Here is a 22,914-nt window from a genome sequence, read left to right as displayed (position 1 = left end):
CTATTAAAATCCATAAAATAAGTACTACGATGTATTATGTCACTCTCTGCCAATTGAGTGCTCATGCAAATTACCTGCAATCTAAAACCAAAACAGAAAAGAGACAAACACAGAAGCTAGGTTCAACAAATAGACATACCTCCCGTTTAAATCTTATTAGTTTTACTTCAATATATTTTATTAACATTAGATTGCAGGTGATTTGCAAAACAATTGATTGGAAGAGGGGTATCACTAAATGACGTAATACATCGCAGTACTTAATTTATGGATTTTTAGTAGCTTTACTTTAGTATTGGATTTTATTAATATTAGATGAATTGATGGGTCTTATGACAAAGAATAAAAAGTCTAGTATTTGGACTTACTTTTGTTATGAAGTTGTGGGAACCTTTTTATTTATTTGATTTTGAGTTTAAATTCATGTTGGATTATTCATTTAATTTGAGATTAACATTTATAATGTATTTTGGAGATATGTTAAAGTTGTTTTTTTAGAATATATTTAGCAGGGCCTTAGCCTAATCAGGTATATATTAGGTGGGTGTTACAATTAATATCCAGAGTCAACAATTCTAACTCATCAATTGGCCCGGATATTAGTCATAGAAAAACTTATTTAATATTATATAACCATTTTCTCCAACTAAAATTGTGATCAACCCAAAAATTGTCTTTTTAACCTCCTTTCCGCAACGTTTAACTATATCAAAGTCAAATCAATATCATCATGGTGGCAATGAAATTCTCATGGCAAAGGAATTCCTAAATATATAATAAGTAGATCTAATACTATATTATCATTTGGTCATATCGCAATATATCATATATATCCATATTTGTGACTAGAAATCCATATGTCGTGGAACTGCACTATTAATCAATCATATGCGCATATCCAATATAATAACTTTATATAAACCGTTATCTAACATAACAATCTATATATATTAAAATAAACTACTATATCACATAGCGTTTTATTTTATGCGTTTTTTCAAATAAATTTTATTTGCAATGAATATATGAATCGCTAAGTCACATAGTAGTTTATAAATTCATATAAATCGCTATATGACATAGCGGTTCACTCTACAATTTTTATAAAGTGTAAATTGTAATTAACAAATCAATATTTGCATGAGCTGCTAAAGATAAACATACCTATTATTTATTTTAAAATAAATCCACCTTTAGGTATATATGTTAAAATTACCACACCTATTATTTATAATAATTTTCAAAAGCTTCTTTGTAAGTTAAAAATTAGAAATAAACAATATTTGAATTTATTTTAAGCAATTATAACGAATATATAAGTCCTATTCTCTAATATTCTTCCCATTTAGAATATTCCACCTTAAGTAGAGAGAAATTTAATTAATGTTTTTGAGACATAGTTAGAAGATAAAATATATTCATGTGATATCTCGTTAGATTCGTCTTAATGTTTTTATTATATATGTATTTTTTATAATTTTTTATTATACGTGTTTAGAGATATTAAGGTTTAAAATTTGCTTTGAAAACTGTGCAAAAAGTAAACAAGAAAAACAAAAAAGAACGGAAGGAGTATAAACAATGGTTTGAGTTTATTTTTAGTGAATCGAGTAAAAATTGATTCATTTTTTGCAATTTCCCCTTTAAAAAAGGCTTGATTGACCACGACATAAGATTGATAAATATTCCCTCTAATTCACTAGTAATGTCTTATTTGCTTTATACACTTTATTGAATGCACTTATTGAATCCTTAATACATCTAATTGTGCATAATTACAAATTATGGAAGATTAATATGAATAATCCTTGCATTAAAACGAATCAAATAAGATCCAACTTAACGATGTTTTAACTTACAGATTAATAATACAATACAAACTAAGAGTAAGAGATAAATAGTGTATAAAAAGACATTTGTAGTGATCGGAGGGAGTAAGTTTAGCTTAAGGTAAAAGTGAGAATTATATTTTTTTTGTTATTAACAATATTTTTGTTAAAAATTATCTTTTATAATTTTCTTTTCAAATAGATCATTTAATAAATGGAGTATAATTTAATCAAAATTGTTGTATGTATCATTGTGAAAGTCACAAACCAATTTCAGGCAACTTACACAGTTACACTCCATGTGAAGTAAATTAACTAGAAACCATGTTGACGAACAACGGAAACCATCTTTATTCGAATTTTTTTCCCGACCGTTGGGGACCTCTTTACAGACAGAGACATAACGGTTAAAAAATCACCCATGTACATTCAAAAAAAAATAATAATAATAACAAAAATAAAATAAAATAAAAACATCCTACACTCTATCCCACAAGCTTTTCACTCCCTCCAATAACTTCCTTAAAGCCAAATAAAATTGCTTAACAAAAGAGGAACAAACCAAAATCTTTTCCCTTTACAACAATGGGGTGTGTATCTTCCAAACTTCTCAAGAAAAATCTGAAACAGGAACTGTTATTTGGGAGTGGAGATTTACCCAATCATGTTGTTTCTCTTACTTCAACCACTTATGGTGTTCTTAAACTTGACCAAATTCAAAACAAAAACCAAATTCAGTTTCAGACCCATGTTGTTTTTCCTTCAAAATCACCAGATACGAAGATAGAAGATGATGTAAGTTGTGACGATGGAGTCTTGGAGTTGAAAAAATCAAAGGGTCAAGAAGAATTAGAGGTTATTAATACATGGGAACTTATGGAAGATTTAGAAGAGGCAATACCCAATTCAAATTGTTCAAAGAAAAGTCCAAAATCTACTGGTTTTCGAAGTGGGTCCCCCTTTAAATCACCAAAAGAACAGAAAATGGGAGGAAAAGAAAACAGGGGAATGCATAATAATGGGGTTGTTACAATTGATAATGGTAAGAAACACCAATGTTATAGTACTCCTAGAGGGGTGTTGAAATCATGGAAGTTTTCGTCGAATTCAACTAATAAACTACGAAAGGCGAGCTCAATGGATAGTCCAATGAAGAGTAATTCAGGGATTTCATCATTTAGGAGGAGAAGTTTAGGTCCATTGTTTGATCCTGAGCTAATGGATTCAGTTGAGAAAGAGTTGTGTGAAGAAAAAGAACAAATTAAAGAGATGGTATCTACAAAACCCATCAACAAAATCAGATATTCTTCACGGAATAGTCCTAATTCATCCTCTATTTTACTCAAGAATTATGAGCAAAAATGCCCACCTGGAGGTGAGCATTGTGTGGTGATCTACACTACTACTTTGAGGGGAATCAGGAAGACATTTGAGGATTGTAATGTTGTGAGATCAGTGATCGAATCGTACCACATTCGAGTGATCGAACGAGATGTTTCAATGGATTCCGGGTTTAAGGAAGAGTTAAGGAAGTTGATGGGAACAAAGGAAGTTAAGGTACCACTTGTGTTTGTGAAAGGAAGATTAATAGGAGGAGCTGATGATGTAGTAAAGTTGGATGAAGAAGGAAAATTAGAAGGATTGTTAGAAGGGATTCAAAAGGCTTTGATTGGTTGTGAAGGGTGCGGTGGGATTAGGTTTATAATGTGTATGGAATGCAATGGAAGTTGTAAAGTATTGGATGAGAACATGAAGAATATGATAAGATGTGGAGAATGCAATGAAAATGGGTTAATACAATGCCCTATTTGCTGCTGATTGAAATAGTGTTACAAAATCTAACCCAAATTAATTTGTTTGGATCACCATATAAAGTGTGATTAAAGCAAATAAAGGGGCTTTTGTTGAAGATTTTAAGGGGTGTTTCTTCTCATCTTTTATTCCTATTTTGGGTTGATTAAGGTAGGCTTAATCTTATATCTTGCCTAATTTGTTTTAAATTGTGTGTTGAATGACTAATTTTCGTAATCAAGATTGATTAAATTGTGTGTTGTGATTGTAAATGTTGATTTTGTGGTATTGAATTTTGTGAGGTTTTGTCTCCTCTTTTGATCAATTTTATAACTCAATCTTTTCAGGTGACAATTATATTTCAGCTGTCTAATATGAATTATGATGGAAATACATCGACAAAAACAATGTCTTGAATTTTTCTAAATCTTGTACTTAAGTTAAATCTTGTACAAATCCACAAACTCATTTCTTGTGAAAAAAGTAATGTTTAGTTAAATGTTGAAAATTGTTTAAAGACTGAATATTTTTCTAAAAATCTTCGATAATAATGGTTTTATATTTCAATACGATATTATTTTTATTAAAAATATATCTAAATTGTATAATTGAAATCCCTTAAAATTGAGACTCCTCGGCTAGTCTACAATGATGAGCATAAATCCATTGACGATATATGATCATACAAAAGCAACTAAATCTTTATTAGTTACTTTTGCAAGGGAGATAATCCTCAACTAATCCTTAAAATGATTCAAAAAAACTCTTTTCAACGCCTAAGTTAGTTACTTTTACAAAGGAGATAATCCTCAACTAATCCTTAAAATGATTCAAAAAAACTCTCTCCAACGCCTAGGTTAATTACTTTTACAAGGAAGATAATCCTCAAATAATTCAATGAATATCTATAATCAAATTTTGTATTTGCAATAAGTCCAACAACAAAAGGCCCTTCCTCTCTTCATAAAGGGATGGTGATAATCTCATATTGCCTTCGAGGAGCATTTGGGATTTAAAGAACTTTCCATGAAATACTGTTGGGTAGTGGAGCTGAAGTTCTCTAAATTTTCCATCGAAAAACAAACTGAACTAAATATGTACTTCTATATAACTGAATACAATAATGTACGTCAAAGTCTTAATTTCAATCAACACCATTTTGATAAAAATTACTTTTAGTGATCTTGGATTATGGAGGCTTAACACACAGGCTGGATCTAACGTTTTCATTGAAATTCTTGATTAAACACCAAACTGACCTATTTGAGATGCTTTCAAAAGAGCAAACCTGAAAGCTGTGCTGCAAACTATCTCTAAAACTTTCGTATAATCCAACACGGTCGTATAAATCCGACAACTTTCGTACACACCAACACGGTCGTATAAATCCGACAACTTTCAAAGCGTAGGATTTCTCAGGAATCCCATTCTCATAGAATCAGATATTCAGTGAGTTATTCAACAAATTACACAGAATAAAACCTCCAATCCTCCCCCCACCCAGTCGATCTCACAAGCCACCAAAAGCTGAAGTTTCTAAAATTTTCCTCTCAAAGTACAATTGTAAAAATTATAGTAGATCAAGGAACAGAAAGGTGAAGGGGGATTCTGCATACTCAGCCGACAGATTTAAAATACTTATAGCCAGCTAGAGCCGTGGGGAGTCAGCTATTAACTCTTCTCGTCCCTCGATTCGTATATCATCAGTAAATTGCCTTCATCTACAGTTGAAATTTTTCGAGACAAAGAAACTGTAATCAGGGTGATGTACATTCAAAGCTCTAAGCCACTCATCAGCAGCTCGCAACAATGAGTTGGCCTTTTGATTTTCTTCTACTCCATTTTGACCCCAAACAGAGATTTTGAACTTATAAGAGGCCATCCCAAATGTTGGCAGGGGCATCTTTAGACCCGTATTGAAGCCATTTGGGATCTCCCTTGGACATGAACCATAATGACTTAAACACTCGGTCTTTACACCTGCAAAATTGGATATGTAGTAACCCAGATCAGGCAGCAATTCCAGAAGTACAATATTTATCAGTAGTACCAAACCAAAAATGAGTGTTACATACCATGAAAAGGTGTCGTGAGAGAGTGAAACGTCAGAAAGCAGGAATCCAAGTTCTGGAGAGTCGGACCAGTAGGAATTCTGTAAATTGGGTACCTTGTTTCAAAAAATAGAAAATCCATATCAGGTTAATTGCATGATAAAATTATACCAAATGTTCCATAAAACCAAGTACATACAGCTGAAAGAGCCCTACCATGCAACAGAAATCCAACTTGATGGCGACAAATCACAACTTCTATATGTATTTAATTCAGGGAAACGTGATGCAAGAAGTGATATCTGTTGAATATCAAAACAAACTAACCATCATATAAGGAGTGAAAATAGGAAAAAAATATCAAACAATAGAACTAACCTTATCAGCCAATGGTTCCCGGATGAAGGGAGAATCATGCTCAAAATATTCAAAGATAAGAACCCCTGGAGAACTTGAAATTTCTCCTTCGTCACTAGATGAACAATTGGAAGGCTTAAATCTTGGTGACAATTCTTTCATGCCCTGTGGTGTAGACACTGAATGATCATGCTGATTCCATGAATAAAAACCATTATCAAAATCGTTGCTGCCATCACTACTAGTTTCTCTAGATGACTCATCACTTTCCTCACCAGGCATTCTGCAAAAATTTCACAACCAAACATCAAGAATGAAAAAATTCTGCATCAGATCCAAAGGTATAAATATCTAAAAATACAAAATCAATTAAAAATGTATTGTGTTCTATATAGTAGTACCCTCTAAACTCAAGATAATACTCAAAAATCTTTCACATATTTGAGTTTTAAGGTGCAAACTCTAAGGGAATGAGGGAGTAATGAACTACTCTTAAGATTTAAAAGAACAAGGACAAATTCTTTAAAGAGGAAATTCATAACAAAAAGCCTACAGCATTCTCCTCTAATGATCACTTAAAAAAGAAACCTCACAACAAAGCCCCCATCCTTGGAGATAATTAGGCATAAAACGACTAAAGACATCCAGAGCCCGTGACTTCTAAATTGAAAGAGCATCTGCAGCTTAGGATTGCTAATGTAAACATTAATCAGATCCCACAAAAGTTGGATGAACGTGTAATAATCTATAGCAGCATCAATCCTGAAACATGATCATCTACAACTTCTCCCCTCATGTGCTCACAACGTGACTCACTCAACAACAGTTAGGGATCTGTAGCAAAAAATGGATTACGATTCTCAGCCCTATGCGTAAGTCATCTGCAAACTCATAAAGGGCTCAACCTCAACAAAACTTTTCAATATTAATGAGCACTCTAAAACGTAACTAATTTGGAAATTTATATAAAGGCTTCAAGAAAGTAACCAGAAGCAGCACCCTGTGACAACCATGACCAACAATCACACCAGCTTGAGCAGCGTCCAATGACCAATCATATGACATAGGATTTCAAAATTACTAAAATATCAATAGACTATAGGCACAGACAAACACAGCTTGAATCTCAAGAATAAAGCCATAATAAAGGCAAAGTAATACATGATGGAACAGGACTATAAGGGTTCTACTTTCTACCACTACTCTCTGAATTTCACTTTATGAGTTAATAGGTATCGACTTATATTAGACTAGTAAAATCACTTAAAAATGTCGCAAATGTTGTTCGCAATCAAGGTTCAATGGAAAAAAAAGTTCTTTGTTATTACAAGGGTAAGGCAACTTATATTCGAAGGATAAGAGAGATAGCATATATTCAAACCTCCATCAACCCACCTAGGCAAGAGCCACTTAGTAGCATTGCATAATGGAGTATTATTTCTGTGTAGCAATATATTGCATTATAATATAAGATTTTAAACTCCTATCCATAATTCATTTAACTCTCATCTTATGCTTGTATCACTTAAACTTAGCATCTGCATAAAGCATGCAAGCAACAATAGAAATTGAGAAAATAAATGCTACCTAAGTGTAACAATGGAGTGCTTAGTAGAATCTTTCATTCTATTCATAATTTTAGTCTAGAACACACAAACAAGGTTTACAAGTTACAACGGGGGAGCACAACTAAGATTTAACCTTGGTTTCCTTACTGTTCAATGGACACAGGCTTTTATACTTACAACCCAAGATTCAAGTAATAATCCAATAACTATTCAAAAGGATTTTCGATCAAACTCCTAGTTCTACAATTCCAGCTCAAAATGATGTCAGTCAATTTCCAAGTGGCAAGTTAATCCTTAGCTAATCAAAGCTTTAATATGGTATTCATTAGCTTATGAGCAAAGGAGGTATCGTACATGTATTTCACATTTTCAACAGAGACCTACAACCTGGATTGATTGTTGTGACTTATGACCACCTCGTCTCTTAGTAGTTAGTAATAGTTTTTACATCACAATGACCGACTTAAATTATGAACATAGATCGAACAAAAAGATAATCTGCGCAACTGGTATACAATATATAGGACTTTAATAAGGGGAGTGCTAAATTAGGCCCTAACTTTTGCTCAACTTAAAGCCCTATTTTATACAAAACATATTTTGTCCCTATATAAGTAATTAACTAACAAGAGAAAAGATGTGTCTTTGTTTGTTTTTATGGGTGGGGTAGTTTAAGAAAATACACAAATAGGGCTATAGAGTTGCAAATTTTAGGGCTGAATTTAAATAGAACTTCTACAACATCAAAATTAACAACAAAAGCATAATTACGGGGTTAATAACAAGGACAAAGACAAGGAAATTTTCTCCTCGTTTCTTTACTAAAAGAATTCGGTTGAAAGCCCCACAAACCAATTTTCATCAAATGTTTCACCTTAGAGTGCTCCCCTTTTCCCAAAATCTGTTAAGGTTCTTTCAGGTTTTGGATACTGCATGACTAATCACCTACCAACTCTCAACATTGTCCATGCCAACTATCACCTCTCCAACTTTTCCAACCTTGAGCATAAACTCCACAACCAACATGACTCTCGTCAAATCAAACCACTTCATGCCTTACGCTCCTTAGTTCATCCACTAAGCATAATCATAACTTAAGAAAATAGTGAGAGAGAGAAAGAAAGTAAATCTAAACTTTCTTTCTACAACAATTCATTATCTTGTCTTCCTCCCACATAACAAGTTTTGAGTGCCTGGATAGCCACATCTCAGAAAAAAAAAATCACATTTTCAAAATAAAGAACTTTACATCTTTGATTTTTTGATTTCACTTCAGAATTCACTTCAAAAACATCCCCTGTGTCATATTTACCTCCAATGGACCCAAGCTTTGTAGCAATTGCCACAGCTTCATAGCCATGTCAGCACAACAAATACATTGCTCTCATCTGCTATATATTCATACATCTATGGACCAAAAAACTAGTACTATTAAAAGTCAAAGATATAAATTGGGCAAAATAAATCATTCACCTTATTACCTTAACACATTCCCCATTTTCGTATCAACTTGGCTCGCTTTAGATCATTATTATAACATGCTCAAATAACAAACACAAACAAACAACATAGCAAAACAAAGATTCAAAACAAAACTAACCTGGTTCTAGGAGAGGGCTTTGACCGGTCTATGTACAATTGAATCCCGGACAAAGACGGAACATAATACTGCACAACAGAGTCGCTCCCATTTAACAAAAGCGGTACTCCTGCCCCATATGCACTCCATTCTTTAAATGACTCCCAAAGATCGCCAAGAACAAAGTACCGTCGAAACTCATCTTCTAGAGTTTTCCGCCCCTTCCTACTCGTCTAGAACAAAAGAAAAGCTTCATCACTGAAAATCTCAACCCTATAATTACAACTACATTCAAACATCTCAATCCGCACACAATTAAAAAGAATCACATTCCCCAGGTTGCAACCCTAATTACAAACATTAGATCCAATTTTCACTCAAATCAAACTATATCGTACAAAATTAACCAAATGAAAAAAAAAATTCTTGAAAATGAATTATACCTTACACAGGCATTGAGCAGGAACAAAAGGAGTAGTAAACTCTAAAAACCGATCCAAATTCGTTAAATGCGACGACGAAACAGAAGCAGCAGGTGTTAACGTAGTAGCCGTAGTAGTTGTTGCCGTGGAAGAAGCACAATCATCAGATTCCACCCGATTTTCCGACGATGATGATGTACTCTTGGCTGTCGTCGTCATCTTTATCTGCTGCGGTACAACCGTCGCATTCGTCACCGATTTCTGCCGTCGTATGTGATGATTTTGGTGTTGATTTTGCTGTTTGTCTCTCTTAATCTCTTCTTTTTCTTCAAGTTTCTGCTTGTGTTCAAGAAGTTGTTTTTGGCGACGAACTTGTGGTGGACAGTAAAATCTATCTCCGCTTCTACTACGACCATATGACTCCGTGGACATTCTTAATCACAAATTTGATAAAAATTAAAATTGAAACGATGTCGAAATAGAAATCGAAATCGAAAACCCCAAATTAATTGATTTCTCTCAGTTTTGAATCTTGGCTAGGGTTTTAGGTATTGTTGAAATGATATTTAGGGTTTCAAAGAGATGAGATTTTATTTTATTATATTTTTATTTTAATATGTGTGTTTATGGGTTTAATTAGAAGATGAGACAAGTTTGACGATTATTTAAGAATTATTAAATTAAGTAAAATAAGAAAAGATGATTATTAAAAAGTGAGAGAATACGGAGAAATGGAGGAAGACAGAGGCAAAACGAAAAGCCGCGGACAGAAAAGAAAGAGAGAAAAGGGTGTTTTTTGTGGGGATGATGACTGAGGGAGTATGTTACAGCCAGTGATGAGTCCGGATAAATCTTTTTCTTTTCTAGCGGTGTGGTGTCAATCATCATTTACAAATTTTGCATTCAATTCACGTTGTCTTTCGTCTCCATTTGTTGGTCGTTGGACTTTCTTACTCCATGGCCCATATATGCGATTTTAATTGAATTATCTAATCGTATATTTTCATGATATTAAAATTAAATTTTTATAATTTTTAGATGTGTATAGTTCACTATATAAATTATCAAAATAACATATTAGATTGCGTAAAAAAATCAAACGTAGCAATTATAGTGGAACACTGGAACGGAAGAAGTATATCAAAAGAATGAGCTAATTGTAAGACGACCTCATAATAAAAGTTCATATGATAATAATTTTTATTAGTTAAAATATTTACTTCCTCCGTTTCATATTATTTGCATCAAACCAATCTTTGCACTATTCATCATTCTATGGTAATTTACATTTTTCGGCTATTATACGAGAAAAAAATATAGTCATGTGTAATCTTTTTTTATTCATCTCGTCGCATATTTTCATAATATCAAATTTTTATAATTTTTAATTATGTATAACTTTAGATATAAACAATTCAACAAATACATTGAATTGTACAAAAAATTGTTTGGTACAAGTAATATGGAACGAAAGAAGCATGTTATTTATAAGATGTGTTTAATGATCAAGCCATCTCATACAGAATTTTGTGTAAAAGATATTTAAGGTAGTACTTGTTATTCATATATTTAACTCCATAAAAGGAAAGAGCATTTTTAAAATTCCAAAGAGAATTAATATAAAGTTAAGTGAGATAACTTTTTAAGTATATGATTTCAATCACAATAACTTTTAAGTATGTGATTTCATTCACAATAAACAGCATGGAAGAAGTATCTTTATTTGTGATTAGGGAAGATTATGGGTTGGGTGGGTTGGCAGTCTTAGCACCTATTAGATTTAGAATTAAATTCATTAATTTTTAATGGATCTATATCCGGATCGAATTTGGACTTGTTGCCAAGATTGTTAAAATTGCAATTTAGATTGTAGAGATTTTACGATATAAATACTCACTCCGATTTAAATCGTAACTAGAATCAAAATCAATTAGAATCAAGTAGAATTGTTAAAATTGTATAGAATCATACGATTCTACACGATTCTAAAATACTCCACAAAATTGTTAAGTTTTTTGTTTTTGAGTGATTAAATTGATACTCTTAATCATAATATGGCTGTTTTATGATGAACATGCGTGAGAATTGTGACTTTTAGCATTTTAATGAAAATTTTTACTACCTTAGATTTGTTTTTGAATCTAGATTACTAGTTGAGGCTTAGTTTCATTTGATGTTAATTACTTATCAATTATTGAATTGGTGTTCATGATTGATAATTAATACATTATTGATTGTGAAAATTATTTAGTATTTTTTCATTTGGTGTTATAAAATATTAGAGCTTTGAAACTGTTACAATGTAATATGGGTTTGATAAACCTATTACATGATTCAGATCAATATGCTTGATTTGCTTCATTTACCAAAGATCATTACAATAGTTTCTTAGTGTGTTTGTTTCATTATAATATTGTTTATAAGATTATTGTATATCTTATTATGTTTGTATATTTATAAAAATAAGAGAAAAAATGCAACAAAGAAGATGTATATATGTAACTTTTTGAATAACAATAAAGTTTTTAAATTATTCAATGAATTTTAAATGTTCTTTTACAATAAAAATGACTAAATAATATACATAAGCAATTACATTTTCTTACTTTTGCAAAATTGTAGAATTATTTGTTTCTACGAAATCGATCCGATTTTAAGAGTTGTTTTTGATTTAAGTTAGAATCACGATTTTAACAACCTTGTCTGTCGGGTCTAATGGGTCAAGGGTTCTAAATAATAGGTCTGTATTAATTATTCATACTTAATTTGTTTTACATTTTAAAGGTTTTATTAATACTAAAATGGTTTACAAGGTGTATATAAATCTAAATTGAGTCCAAATAGATATTTAAAAAGGTTTAAAACGAACTTAAGGTCGGGTCTAGAGCGTCTCTGGCGAGTTGAGACGAGTTTAGCGAGTATGGATCTTAAATTAGTTTATTGAGAGGGCCTGAGTCAAGTCTAGGTCTAAAGATCCTAAACTCAAACCCAAAACCAGACCCAAACCTGTTTTTTTTTATATTTAAATTTAAATTTAAATCCACAAAATTTCAAAAAGTTTGAACCAAACTCAAAAATAGCGGGCGTAACTGAAGACCATTCCTCTTTATGATAAAGGAGCTTACTTCCTTGTGCAAAATTACAATTTCACTTAAAATTAAGAGATATTAAAATATAAATTTATTATACAAATCTAAATAATATTTATCTTAATTGATTGTAAAGAAAATAACATTACTCTTGTTTATATGAGATTAAGTGTTAACTTACAAATGGTACAAAAATAAATTGTAGGGAATTGTCAAATACAAAAAAAGGTGCAATTTGAAAATGGGAAGAGTGCATTATTGTGGAATGTTTTTTATTGTTTTGATTTTTGGTATGATTCTAATTTCTAACTTCAACAATCGAATATAAATAGGTATTTTTGAATGATTGAATAAAAACATTGACGGTCTGAAATTTTGATAGATTTAAGCGGGTCAGAATCAGAAATAATCTTGGTTACATACGCAGTGAATCATGATGATTTGAGACTTACTAGTGATTCTGATATGAGGTTCAGATTATCACACGTGGAGGTCTAGCCGTTTAGGTTTCCACCTGGTGGGAGTAGGGTGAAATTTATGTGGGGTCAACTTGAGAGTTGAGAGTTGAGAGTTGAGAGTTGAGAATTGAGAATTGAGAATGTAGAGTTACGACTTAATGAGTAATGAGTGTGAAATATGCTAAGTTTGGATAGGATTTGGATTTGTTACAACTTCATCATCAAATCAAAGGGAAAACCAATTGGTTATTAGTGTAGGAAAATAGGAAACACAATAAATTAAGATATTATTTTAGAATAATTTTTTTTTTTTGTTTTTTAAAAGGTTAAAAAATTATGTTGTTTTGTTTTATGTTTTTAGCTTCTATATTTATATTAATGGGGTGATTTCTTCTACTTTGATGAATAAGAAAAATAAATCATTTAAGCTTTAACCAAAAATCTAAAATCCAAATAATTATTCTTTATCCAAAAAATTAATTTCTTCAATTACTCGTCCAACCCTTTTAATTTATTTTTTTAATTCTTCTCAATTTTTTTTAAGTATATAACATTATTTATAGAAATATAAAAAAATAATACACCAATTTTAAGGTTAAAAACAATATTGACTAAAATAAAAAAAAATTGATAGAAATGTGATGAGTCTCAACTAAAATTAATGATGTGAAACTAAAATGCTGATGTGGAACTAAAAATGGGTCAAAACAATCAATTTTGAGTTTTAGTGGGTTTGATATAATTTCTTTGCAATATTTCGGGGTGGGTCAATTTTAGATCACGGGTTAGACTTTCAAATTATGACACACTAATTTTCATCAAATTTCAAATTGGTTTCAAATCGAGTTAGAATTTGATAGTTTGAATATTAGCATTTTTTAGAAAGACAACTATGATAATATAATGTTCAAATATAAGACAGACAAATGTAATAATAACATTTTGAAGTTTTGATACGATTGAATTGTATTCTAATTGGATGTATAGCATCCTATATCTCTTTGATTCTTTATGAGTTTTGTTGCTTAAGTTATGACTTTAGATATTACGAATGTGTGTTTAAAAATCTTGCTTTCTCTCATGTTTTCCTAAGAAACTAACAAGGGAGCTAATTGTACTTAAATGAATGAAACAAAAGTGACACAATAATAAATTATAATTATTAAAATATGTGATGAATTGAACTGGATTGTAAATAATTGAATGAAATAAAATTAAACTAGTCATACAATGATACAATTATCATATTCAATATATGCCGCTTATAGAATTTATGATCAAAGTTTGAATAGGGTTGAAAGTTGACAGATCATACTCTTATTAATAGAGATAAAAAAAAATTATATTTGTCAGTTAGTGAACATGCAAAAGAAAACAAAAAATCCAAACACATTATTGGCAACATAAATAGCAATATAAGTATAAAGACTCATAACATACCAAAGAATAAGAAAAAAGATAATTAGAATTAAAGTCAGCATCTCCAACAAGCTTTATCATACTCAAATCCTTAAAAAAAAATGGAATCGCTCACATTATTTCTAATTTGTTTCTTCTAAAGCATACTAAAATTTCCTTTCCATTAGTGGTGATGTTTTACTCTCACTATATCATACATGATAGTTAATGTAACATTAATTCAATGGACTTATGTTACTAGATCTTAGTATTATACTTCTTATACTAAAAAATAATTGTACATTATGGTTATTAATATCATTTTATTGCAGTTAATATATGAAAAAAAAATATAATCAAATAGAATCTTATTTAAAATGCCTGATTGCGTATTTTCATTATATTATTTAATTTTTTTTTTTTATAATTTTTAGCTATATATAATTCAATAACAAAATGGATAAAGCAGTGGACTGTAGACATAACCCTCCAATTTTAACAAAAATTGACTGAAGTTAAGATCACTATCTAAAGAGATGAGTTGTTGGCTTGTTTAGTTGTGACTCATGAGTTATAAATTAAGTTGGTGAACATGTCTCTCAGCCTCTGAGAGAAGCATCTTATCAAAAAAGAAAAAAGAAAAAAAAAACTCAGATAGAAGCATAATTCTCAAAGAATATTCTCTTTTAGAAACCAAAATTGTTACTTGATGGTGAGTCAATGAAATCAAAGGTCTAAGAATTCAATAGAACTATACTCTCCTTTACTCCTTTATTACTGTGACACTGACAGTCCTATTCCAATATCATATGGAGCATATTCACATGGTCTTGAAAGAGATATTGGTTAAGATTAAATATATGTTATTTTTTAGCCAATAAATAAGTTGTTGTATTTGATAAATTCTCTTTAGTTATGAAACTTGAAATTTTTTAAATTTTTTAGTATAATGTATTTTTATAAATTATATTTATTCTTTTCAATTTTACTAAATAAAAATTTAAGAAATTAAATCTTATCAAGAATCTTTTTATTTTGGTATATAAGTTTTGGACTAAGATAACCTCATCTACTTTACTTAACTTTACTAATAAAAAGGGCATCACGTAGTATATAATCAAGAAATGACTTGATTCCCTCCTTATTTAATACTCTAATTTTTCTTTTTTGTTATTCTCGTTTACTTTTTACACATTTTTCAAACTAAATTTTAAATTTTAATATCTCTTAGTACGCATAATAAAAAATTATAAAAATTACAAGGAAAATTTACTCAAAATAATCTCAAATATCACTCATTGGCCAGAAATAATCCTAACTATCACTTATATTTAAATATTCCCAACTATGCAACTATCATCATAGTTTATTCATAGCATACACCTCCCTCTTATTACTTGTTAAATAGTTAAAAATGTTTTTAATTTCTTTTTCCTTTTTTGTTCTATTATAGTTTTTAATTCATGTACTCAGGAATTTTTCCCATTAATTCCCTTCATAATTTCACACCTACTTTCCTCCATAGTCCCATATTTGATCCCCCCCAAATCAAATTTTTAACCCTAAAAATTCAATCTTTTGAACCACAAAAGATATTATCAAAGCATAGAAGATCAATCGAAGCTGTAAGATTGAGCTCTTTCAATAGCATGTTCATTTTTCCTTTCTTAGTTTGTTTGCAATTAGGTTAATTTTTTGTTAAATCTGTTATTTTTGATTGTTTTTGTATGTTGTTTTTTTTTCCCTTTTTTTGGTTTAGGATTGTGCACTTTATAAGTTCACTGCTAAGTTATGGTTTGGGGGGTATATTCAAATGGACAAACAATGGCTTAGATTATCTTGGTGGTCAATGTTGTACCATATTAATTGACCCAGACCTAATTTCTTAGTTTGATTTAGATGATTTAGTAGTGAATAAGGTTGAAGTTGTAAGAGTATATAACATATCTTGGGGTCTCAGCCATAAACTTAAGTTTTTTGTTGAATTGGTTCCTTGACATGGTATCAGAGCCAACGTGACAAGATATCACGGGTTTGAATCTCAACCACCCCTTATTTAAGTGGAGTACTTAACACCAGGTATGAAGAGGGTCTGTGTTGCATCCACACTTTTAGCCCAAAGGGATCTCGTTTGAGGGGCGTGTTAGAGTATATAACATATCTTGGGGCTTCGACCATAAGCTTAAGCTTTTGATTGAGTTAATTCCTTGACATGGTATCAGAAGCCAACTGGAAAGAGGTCACGGGTTCGAATTGTAACACCCCGACCCCTCGGACCGCTGGTGACTACTCTTGGAGACTGTAGACTAGCCCCACAAACCAACACAAGTCTTTCCAGCACACTTTGGCCTCACTCGTGCGCACCCGGGAAAACTTCCCAGGAGGTCACCCATCCTAAGATTGCTCTCCACCAAGCACGCTTAACTGTGGAGTTCTTAGCAAACGGGCTCCCTAGAAAAGAAGATGCACCTTGTTGATATGAGTAGTCTATCAATCCTTTTTCAAGCTAAATCTGGGGTATTACACTTACCCCCACTTAAGAATACAACGTCCTCGTTGGACCGTAACTTCAGGATCTTTCCCCCCGCTAGGTGCACTGAACACTATCAGCCACGGTCGCAGGGTTGCTCTGATACCATTTGTAACACCCCGGCCCCTAGGACCGCTGGTGACTACTCATGGAAACTGTAGACTAGCCCCACAAACCAACACAAGTCTTTCCAGCGCACTTTAGCCTCACACGTGCGCACCCGGGAACACTTCCCAGAAGGTCACCCATCCTAAGATTGCTCCCCACCAAGCACGCTTAACTGTGGAGTTCTGAGCAAATGGGCTCCCTAGAAAAGAAGATGCACCTTGTTGATATGAGTAGTCTATCAATCCTTTTTCAAGCTAAATCTGGGGTATTACACGAATCTCAACCACCCCTCATTTAAAGTGGAATATTCAGCGCCTATGCGCATCCACACTTCTAACCCAATGGGCTCTCGTGTGAGGAAGCGTGTAAGACTATATAACATATCCTAGGGCCTCAACCATTAGCTTAAGCTTTTGGTTGAGATGGTCCCTTGACATGGTATCCGAGCCAATGGTTCGATCAAAATTATAAAAAATGGTAGGTTCGAAAAGAATGGTGTTCCTACCCTAATTGATTACTCCCACATGCGAACTTAACGGGGGTTCGCATGTGAGGGGAGTGTTGGGATGGGTTATCCCACATCGACAAATTGAAAATGGTGTGCACACTTTATAAGTTATTGGAGTCCTTCTTTCTATTGCCATATAGTTTTGGATTCCTTGGCTTATGAAGTGTGTGCACCTCGTGTCTCCCCCTTAATTTAACATGGTATTAGAGACAGTGTGACAAGAGGTCACGGGTTCGAATCTCAACCACCCCTCATTTAAAAGTAGAACATTTAGTGCATGTGTGCATCCATACTTCTAGCCTAATGGGCTCTCGTGTGAGGGGGCGTGTTAGAGTATATAACATATCCTGAGGGGCCTCAACCATCAACTTATGCTTTTGGTTGAGACCCCAAAATATATTATATACTCTTACACGCCCCCTCACACGAGAGCCCATTGGGATAGAAGTGTGGATGCGCATAAGCGCGGAATATTTCACTTTAAATGAGGGGTGGTTGAGATTCGAAACGGTGACCTCTTGTCACGTTGGCTTTGATACCATGTCAAGGGACCATATCACTTTAAATATGAATGTTCTTTATTTTTATGAATCCGGCTTGCATGCAATTTGAGGTTGGATTGCAAAGGGTAAACAGTGATGAGACTGTAATGAAAATGACAAGGATGAGACAAAACTTTGAAAGATAATGTTCGAATTTGAAAGAGAAAGTAAAATTTTGAGTTTTCGATTTAATTTTTTGGGGTTTTAAGGTTCTTCAATAGAGGGAGGAGTAATGGGGAAGAAGAAGAAGAAGCATTTAAATAGAAAGAAGGGCAACCGGGCAGGAGATACAACAGTATAATTTTAACCGGCTGTAACCGGTAGTAAAAGGAAGAGTATGCTATGAACAAATTATAGTGATAGTTGGGATTACTAAAAATTAAGTGATAGTTGCGATTATTTATGGCCAATGAGTCATAGTTGGGATTATTTTGAGCAAATTTTCCTAATAAAAAAGTATACAATAAGACGAATCTAATGAGATTTCACATCAATATATTTTATCTTCTAAATATGGCTCAAAAACATTAAACAAATTTTTGTCTCCTTAAGATAAAATATTTCAAACAGGAAGAACATTAGAGAACAAAGAGTATTAAAAGAATTTTTCCATTTTTATGTCTCTCCTTTAATTGCAATTTGCAATTTTCGAAACGCCTAATCATTATTCCTATCAATTAATCTATCTATACAATCTACTGAAAGAGAAGCAGATTATTGCCACGTGTCACTCTATAAATTAAGTGAATTTTCGCCTAAATCTACTAGAATGAAAAAATTGATTTCTGAAAATTTTGATAAGTGTAAAGATATTATATGATATGATGTGACAATTTAGAATAATATAATATCATTTATTTATTTGACATTTCAAAACATCATTATATATTAATCAATTAATGACTGACAATTTAGAATAATATAATAATCAATTAAGAAAAATTACATATAAATAAAATATAAAATATAAAAATACATTATTCCCGTACTAATAACACATTTGTTAATAAATTCTGATGTAGTAAAAGATTAAATGAAAAAATAATTCTTTTACATCATAATGCAATATAAATGGCAATTAGTATTCTCAATTGATTACAATATACATATTTAAAAAAATCTGTCGTATCATCAATTGTGTACTGTTGGAATTCAAAATATTCTGATATAATATTTGTTAAACAATGACTCTTAATAACTAAAATTTAGGCATTCATGCATCATACAAAATAATAAAGCTGAGAAAATGGCATCCTCCAAATACATGATGCTTCAACAAAAATTTATTGGCTATTTATTATTTAGGTGTTTTAATAAATGTCTACTAATTTATGACTATATAACAAATTTGCTCTCTTACGAAATTTCTCTTACAAGGTTAATTTAAAATTATCTTTAAAAGAAAGTCGGAGAATTTTTTCATTTACAATATCCAACCTTAATACCTTATAAAATATAGGATTTAAAGATTTCTTATTCAATCCAAATTCTCTTAAAACTAATAATATTTAATTATTTTAAAATTTATAATCATTTATATCTGTGATTAAAACATTAATAAAAAGAAAGTTTCTCTTGCAAATTTAATTTCCAATACTTTTTATTAGATAGTAGTATGATTATCTTGCCTAACGTAAATCTCACTAAAACTAATTGTTTTTCGTAAAATCAATTTCATTTAAATAATGATGATTTTTTAATATCTTTACTTTTAGAATTTATTACAATTACACATTCTATTAGAAGTATTATTATATTTTTTTATATATATTTACATACTTACATATCCGTGTATTGCACGGGCATATATACTAGTATATATATTTTACTATTTTAATTAATAATACATTGTGAAAAAGACACGTTCTTATATGTAATATCATTATTTTATTAGCTCCACTCATTGGATAGACACTTTATATCTATTCAGGCATATTCTATGATGATTAATACATGGACTCAATTGAATTGACAAATTTTCAGAATAAAACAATAAATATAATGCAATTTCTGAATTTTAAATAGAGTTTCTAATATATAAAAAATTGAAAAAAGTTGAATTAATAAAATAAATATGAAAAACAATTCCTTACTTTTGTATATTCATTTAAGTTGTGAAAAATGATCAATAGGGCTCCATTCTTCTCAAATTATTTCAATTTGATCAAATTAAAATAATTCAATTTAGCTACCGTAGATTCAATTAAGTAATATAAAATTTGCATTAGTTTTTTTATCGGTGCATTCATATTTGTAGTTCATCAAAATCAATATGGTTCATTTCTGAATAATTTCATCACATTATATTTGAATTATTATATTATATTTGGTTTAGATCAAAATGTTTTTTTAGTACAATAAAGAAAGCTAGATGAAATTCAATTTTAAACCTTATTTGGAAATAACGATAGTCACTCAAATAAAATAAGATTCAATTCTCGAATTAAATCATTTAATTAATAGAAAAGGATAAACTTAATTTTAGATAAAATTTGGTGAAGTGAATCGATTAGATATTTATAAAAGCATCAATGATATGAAAAGTTTTTTTTGCCATCATTTTTATTTCTTAATTAATCTATTATAAAACACAAAAATTAGAAAAAGATAAACATACTACAAATAATGAAATTAAAATCTTTTTCATTATTTTTCTCCATTACTTATGATAAAATTTTAATCCTAACTCCAAACAAAAAGATCATTTTAAAAGCATAGCATCTTTTATTGTAAAAGATCACAAGAGACAAAAAATGGGCTTCTTTTGTCCCATCGAATACTACTGCCTTTCCAATTCGAAAAATATTATTGTTATTATTTATTAGTTGGAATCTTGTAATCACATATTGGAAATAAAATAAAATATTTTTATTATGATGATCAAAATGCTTTGTCACGTGCCTACTGTTGATTTTAATTTGCCTTTACCATCCTTTTTCCTTGGAATTTTTTTTATTCTTTTCAAACTTCAATTTCATCGAATATTAAATATAATATTAATTTATTATGACGGCTAGGACATAACTTCAAAAAAAAAAAAAAAAATTCTTTATGATGAATATATGTGGCCTAAGTTTAAAACAATTGTAATCAGTCGAATCAAGTGTTTTAGAATCAAGATTTTACTTAAGATTGATAAAGGGTAGGATCGAAATTAGAATTGTAAGATTATATAAATATATTTTGATATGCTATAAGATGATTGATTATCAAATCATATTTGTCCCTTATTAGTTTATTTTTAAAGTTTTGAACTGTAAATAAAAATTTGTTTGATTTCATTTTTTAATTTATAATAATGAATACTTTTAACAATTATTTAGGAACTGTGGATTAGTAAATACATGAATTTTCATTTATAATTGTAATGAAAATATATTTTTTTACTTATATTTATTTATATATAAATAAAAGCTAAAATTCTTTTTTTTTATTCAGATTATCCTTAGGATAGGATCGTTGGATCACAGATTGTGTTATGATCCTATCACCCATATTCTTGATCTTGGTAGGATCGTACGATCATACCGTTATTAAGATTCTACTTATGATCTTGATTGCTCGTTTGTTTTGGATTGTAGACTCAAAGAATTGTAGATTAAAATTGAGATTTTGATAACCATGATCGGTGATTATGAGATTAAGATCTAATCATCCTACTAGATGAACTCAATTTTAAAGTTCGAGTCTAATTATTTGAGACCTAATGGGTCTGATTCTAGTCAAGGTTAAAAAATTAACACAAATTCTTGTGGGAGATAGTCTCTTTGAGAGATCATCTCTAATTGGACCAGTCCATTATATATTTTTTGAAATATTGTAAATAGGCATTATAAATATGTAAGTAGGCATTTAAGATATTGTGAGTAGACATTAAAGATAATTTAAATAGACATTAAGGATAATGTAAATAGGCATTAAGTTTTAATGGGCTGGGCTTTGAGAAATGTCTCTCAAAGAAATGGTCTTCCAAGAGACTAGCTCAAAAAATAATGGGTTGGGGTTGGGTTTAGGTTCTTCAGTAAGTTTGGGCTTTGGCAATAGCATATTAACAAATAAGGGCTTAATATAAGCTAATCATGCAATTGGGCTTATGAAAACTTAAGTGGATACCTTTGTTTTCTCAATTTCAGCGACTACGAGTTAGCTATTTTGATTTTGACTAAAAATCATGGTGACCTGAAACTATTTCCATGACCATAAACTCAACATCCATCATAACTCAAAATCAAGCACAAATTAGATTATATATTCAAGAACATGTGTTCACTTAATTTTAATACCTGATTTTTCTCAAATTTTATAAGTTTTGTTAATGTATTTCCCAGATACATATACGTTTTTCATAAGTTGAATTTTTCTGTTGAAGTAAGAGCCAATTCCCACAATATTGAAGATGACTTTGAGCATTTTGTGACTCATGCTATGTCTTACCCACTTGAGAGTGGTGTGGGGTATGCCATGGGAAATGAGATGTTAAGGTTTAGATCACTTGTGAAGTGATTAAGGTTGATGATTTGGAGAGCCTTGATAAAAGCTATGGAGAGCTAAAGAAAGGGCTTGGTGTGTGTCTTGAACAAGGCAAGACAGAAAGAAGGCAATGCGCAAATACGACAGCAGGATGCACAAAGATTAGAGGCTGTTGAAGGATCGCTCGACCTAGTCGAACAGGCTGGCTCGGTCG

At 30.9% G+C, this 22,914-nt stretch overlaps 2 protein-coding genes across 2 annotated transcripts; one reads left to right on the top strand and one right to left on the bottom strand.

Moving 5' to 3' along the window:
• Positions 1 to 2,295: 2,295 nt before the first annotated feature.
• LOC130828194 (uncharacterized) lies at positions 2,296 to 3,945 on the top strand. Its single transcript, XM_057694046.1, has one exon. The coding sequence runs from the start codon at positions 2,415 to 2,417 to the stop codon at positions 3,645 to 3,647; it is 1,233 nt and encodes a 410-aa protein (XP_057550029.1). The 5' UTR covers positions 2,296 to 2,414; the 3' UTR covers positions 3,648 to 3,945.
• Positions 3,946 to 4,948: 1,003 nt separating this feature from the next.
• LOC130821981 (uncharacterized) lies at positions 4,949 to 10,449 on the bottom strand. Its single transcript, XM_057687628.1, has 6 exons — positions 9,619 to 10,449; positions 9,197 to 9,408; positions 6,050 to 6,311; positions 5,888 to 5,973; positions 5,696 to 5,787; positions 4,949 to 5,600 (listed from the first exon to the last, which is right to left on the bottom strand). Exons 1-6 carry the CDS (start codon positions 10,027 to 10,029, stop codon positions 5,338 to 5,340), a joined length of 1,326 nt encoding a protein of 441 aa, XP_057543611.1. The 5' UTR covers positions 10,030 to 10,449; the 3' UTR covers positions 4,949 to 5,337.
• Between the last annotated feature and the right edge of the window lie 12,465 nt (positions 10,450 to 22,914).

The sequence above is a fragment of the Amaranthus tricolor genome, chromosome 1 (assembly GCF_026212465.1).
Source record: "Amaranthus tricolor cultivar Red isolate AtriRed21 chromosome 1, ASM2621246v1, whole genome shotgun sequence".
In the NCBI taxonomy this organism is placed as follows: Eukaryota; Viridiplantae; Streptophyta; class Magnoliopsida; order Caryophyllales; family Amaranthaceae; genus Amaranthus; species Amaranthus tricolor.
The sequence above is the reverse complement of the archived record's forward strand: the minus strand, read 5'-3'. Positions and strand labels throughout refer to the sequence as shown.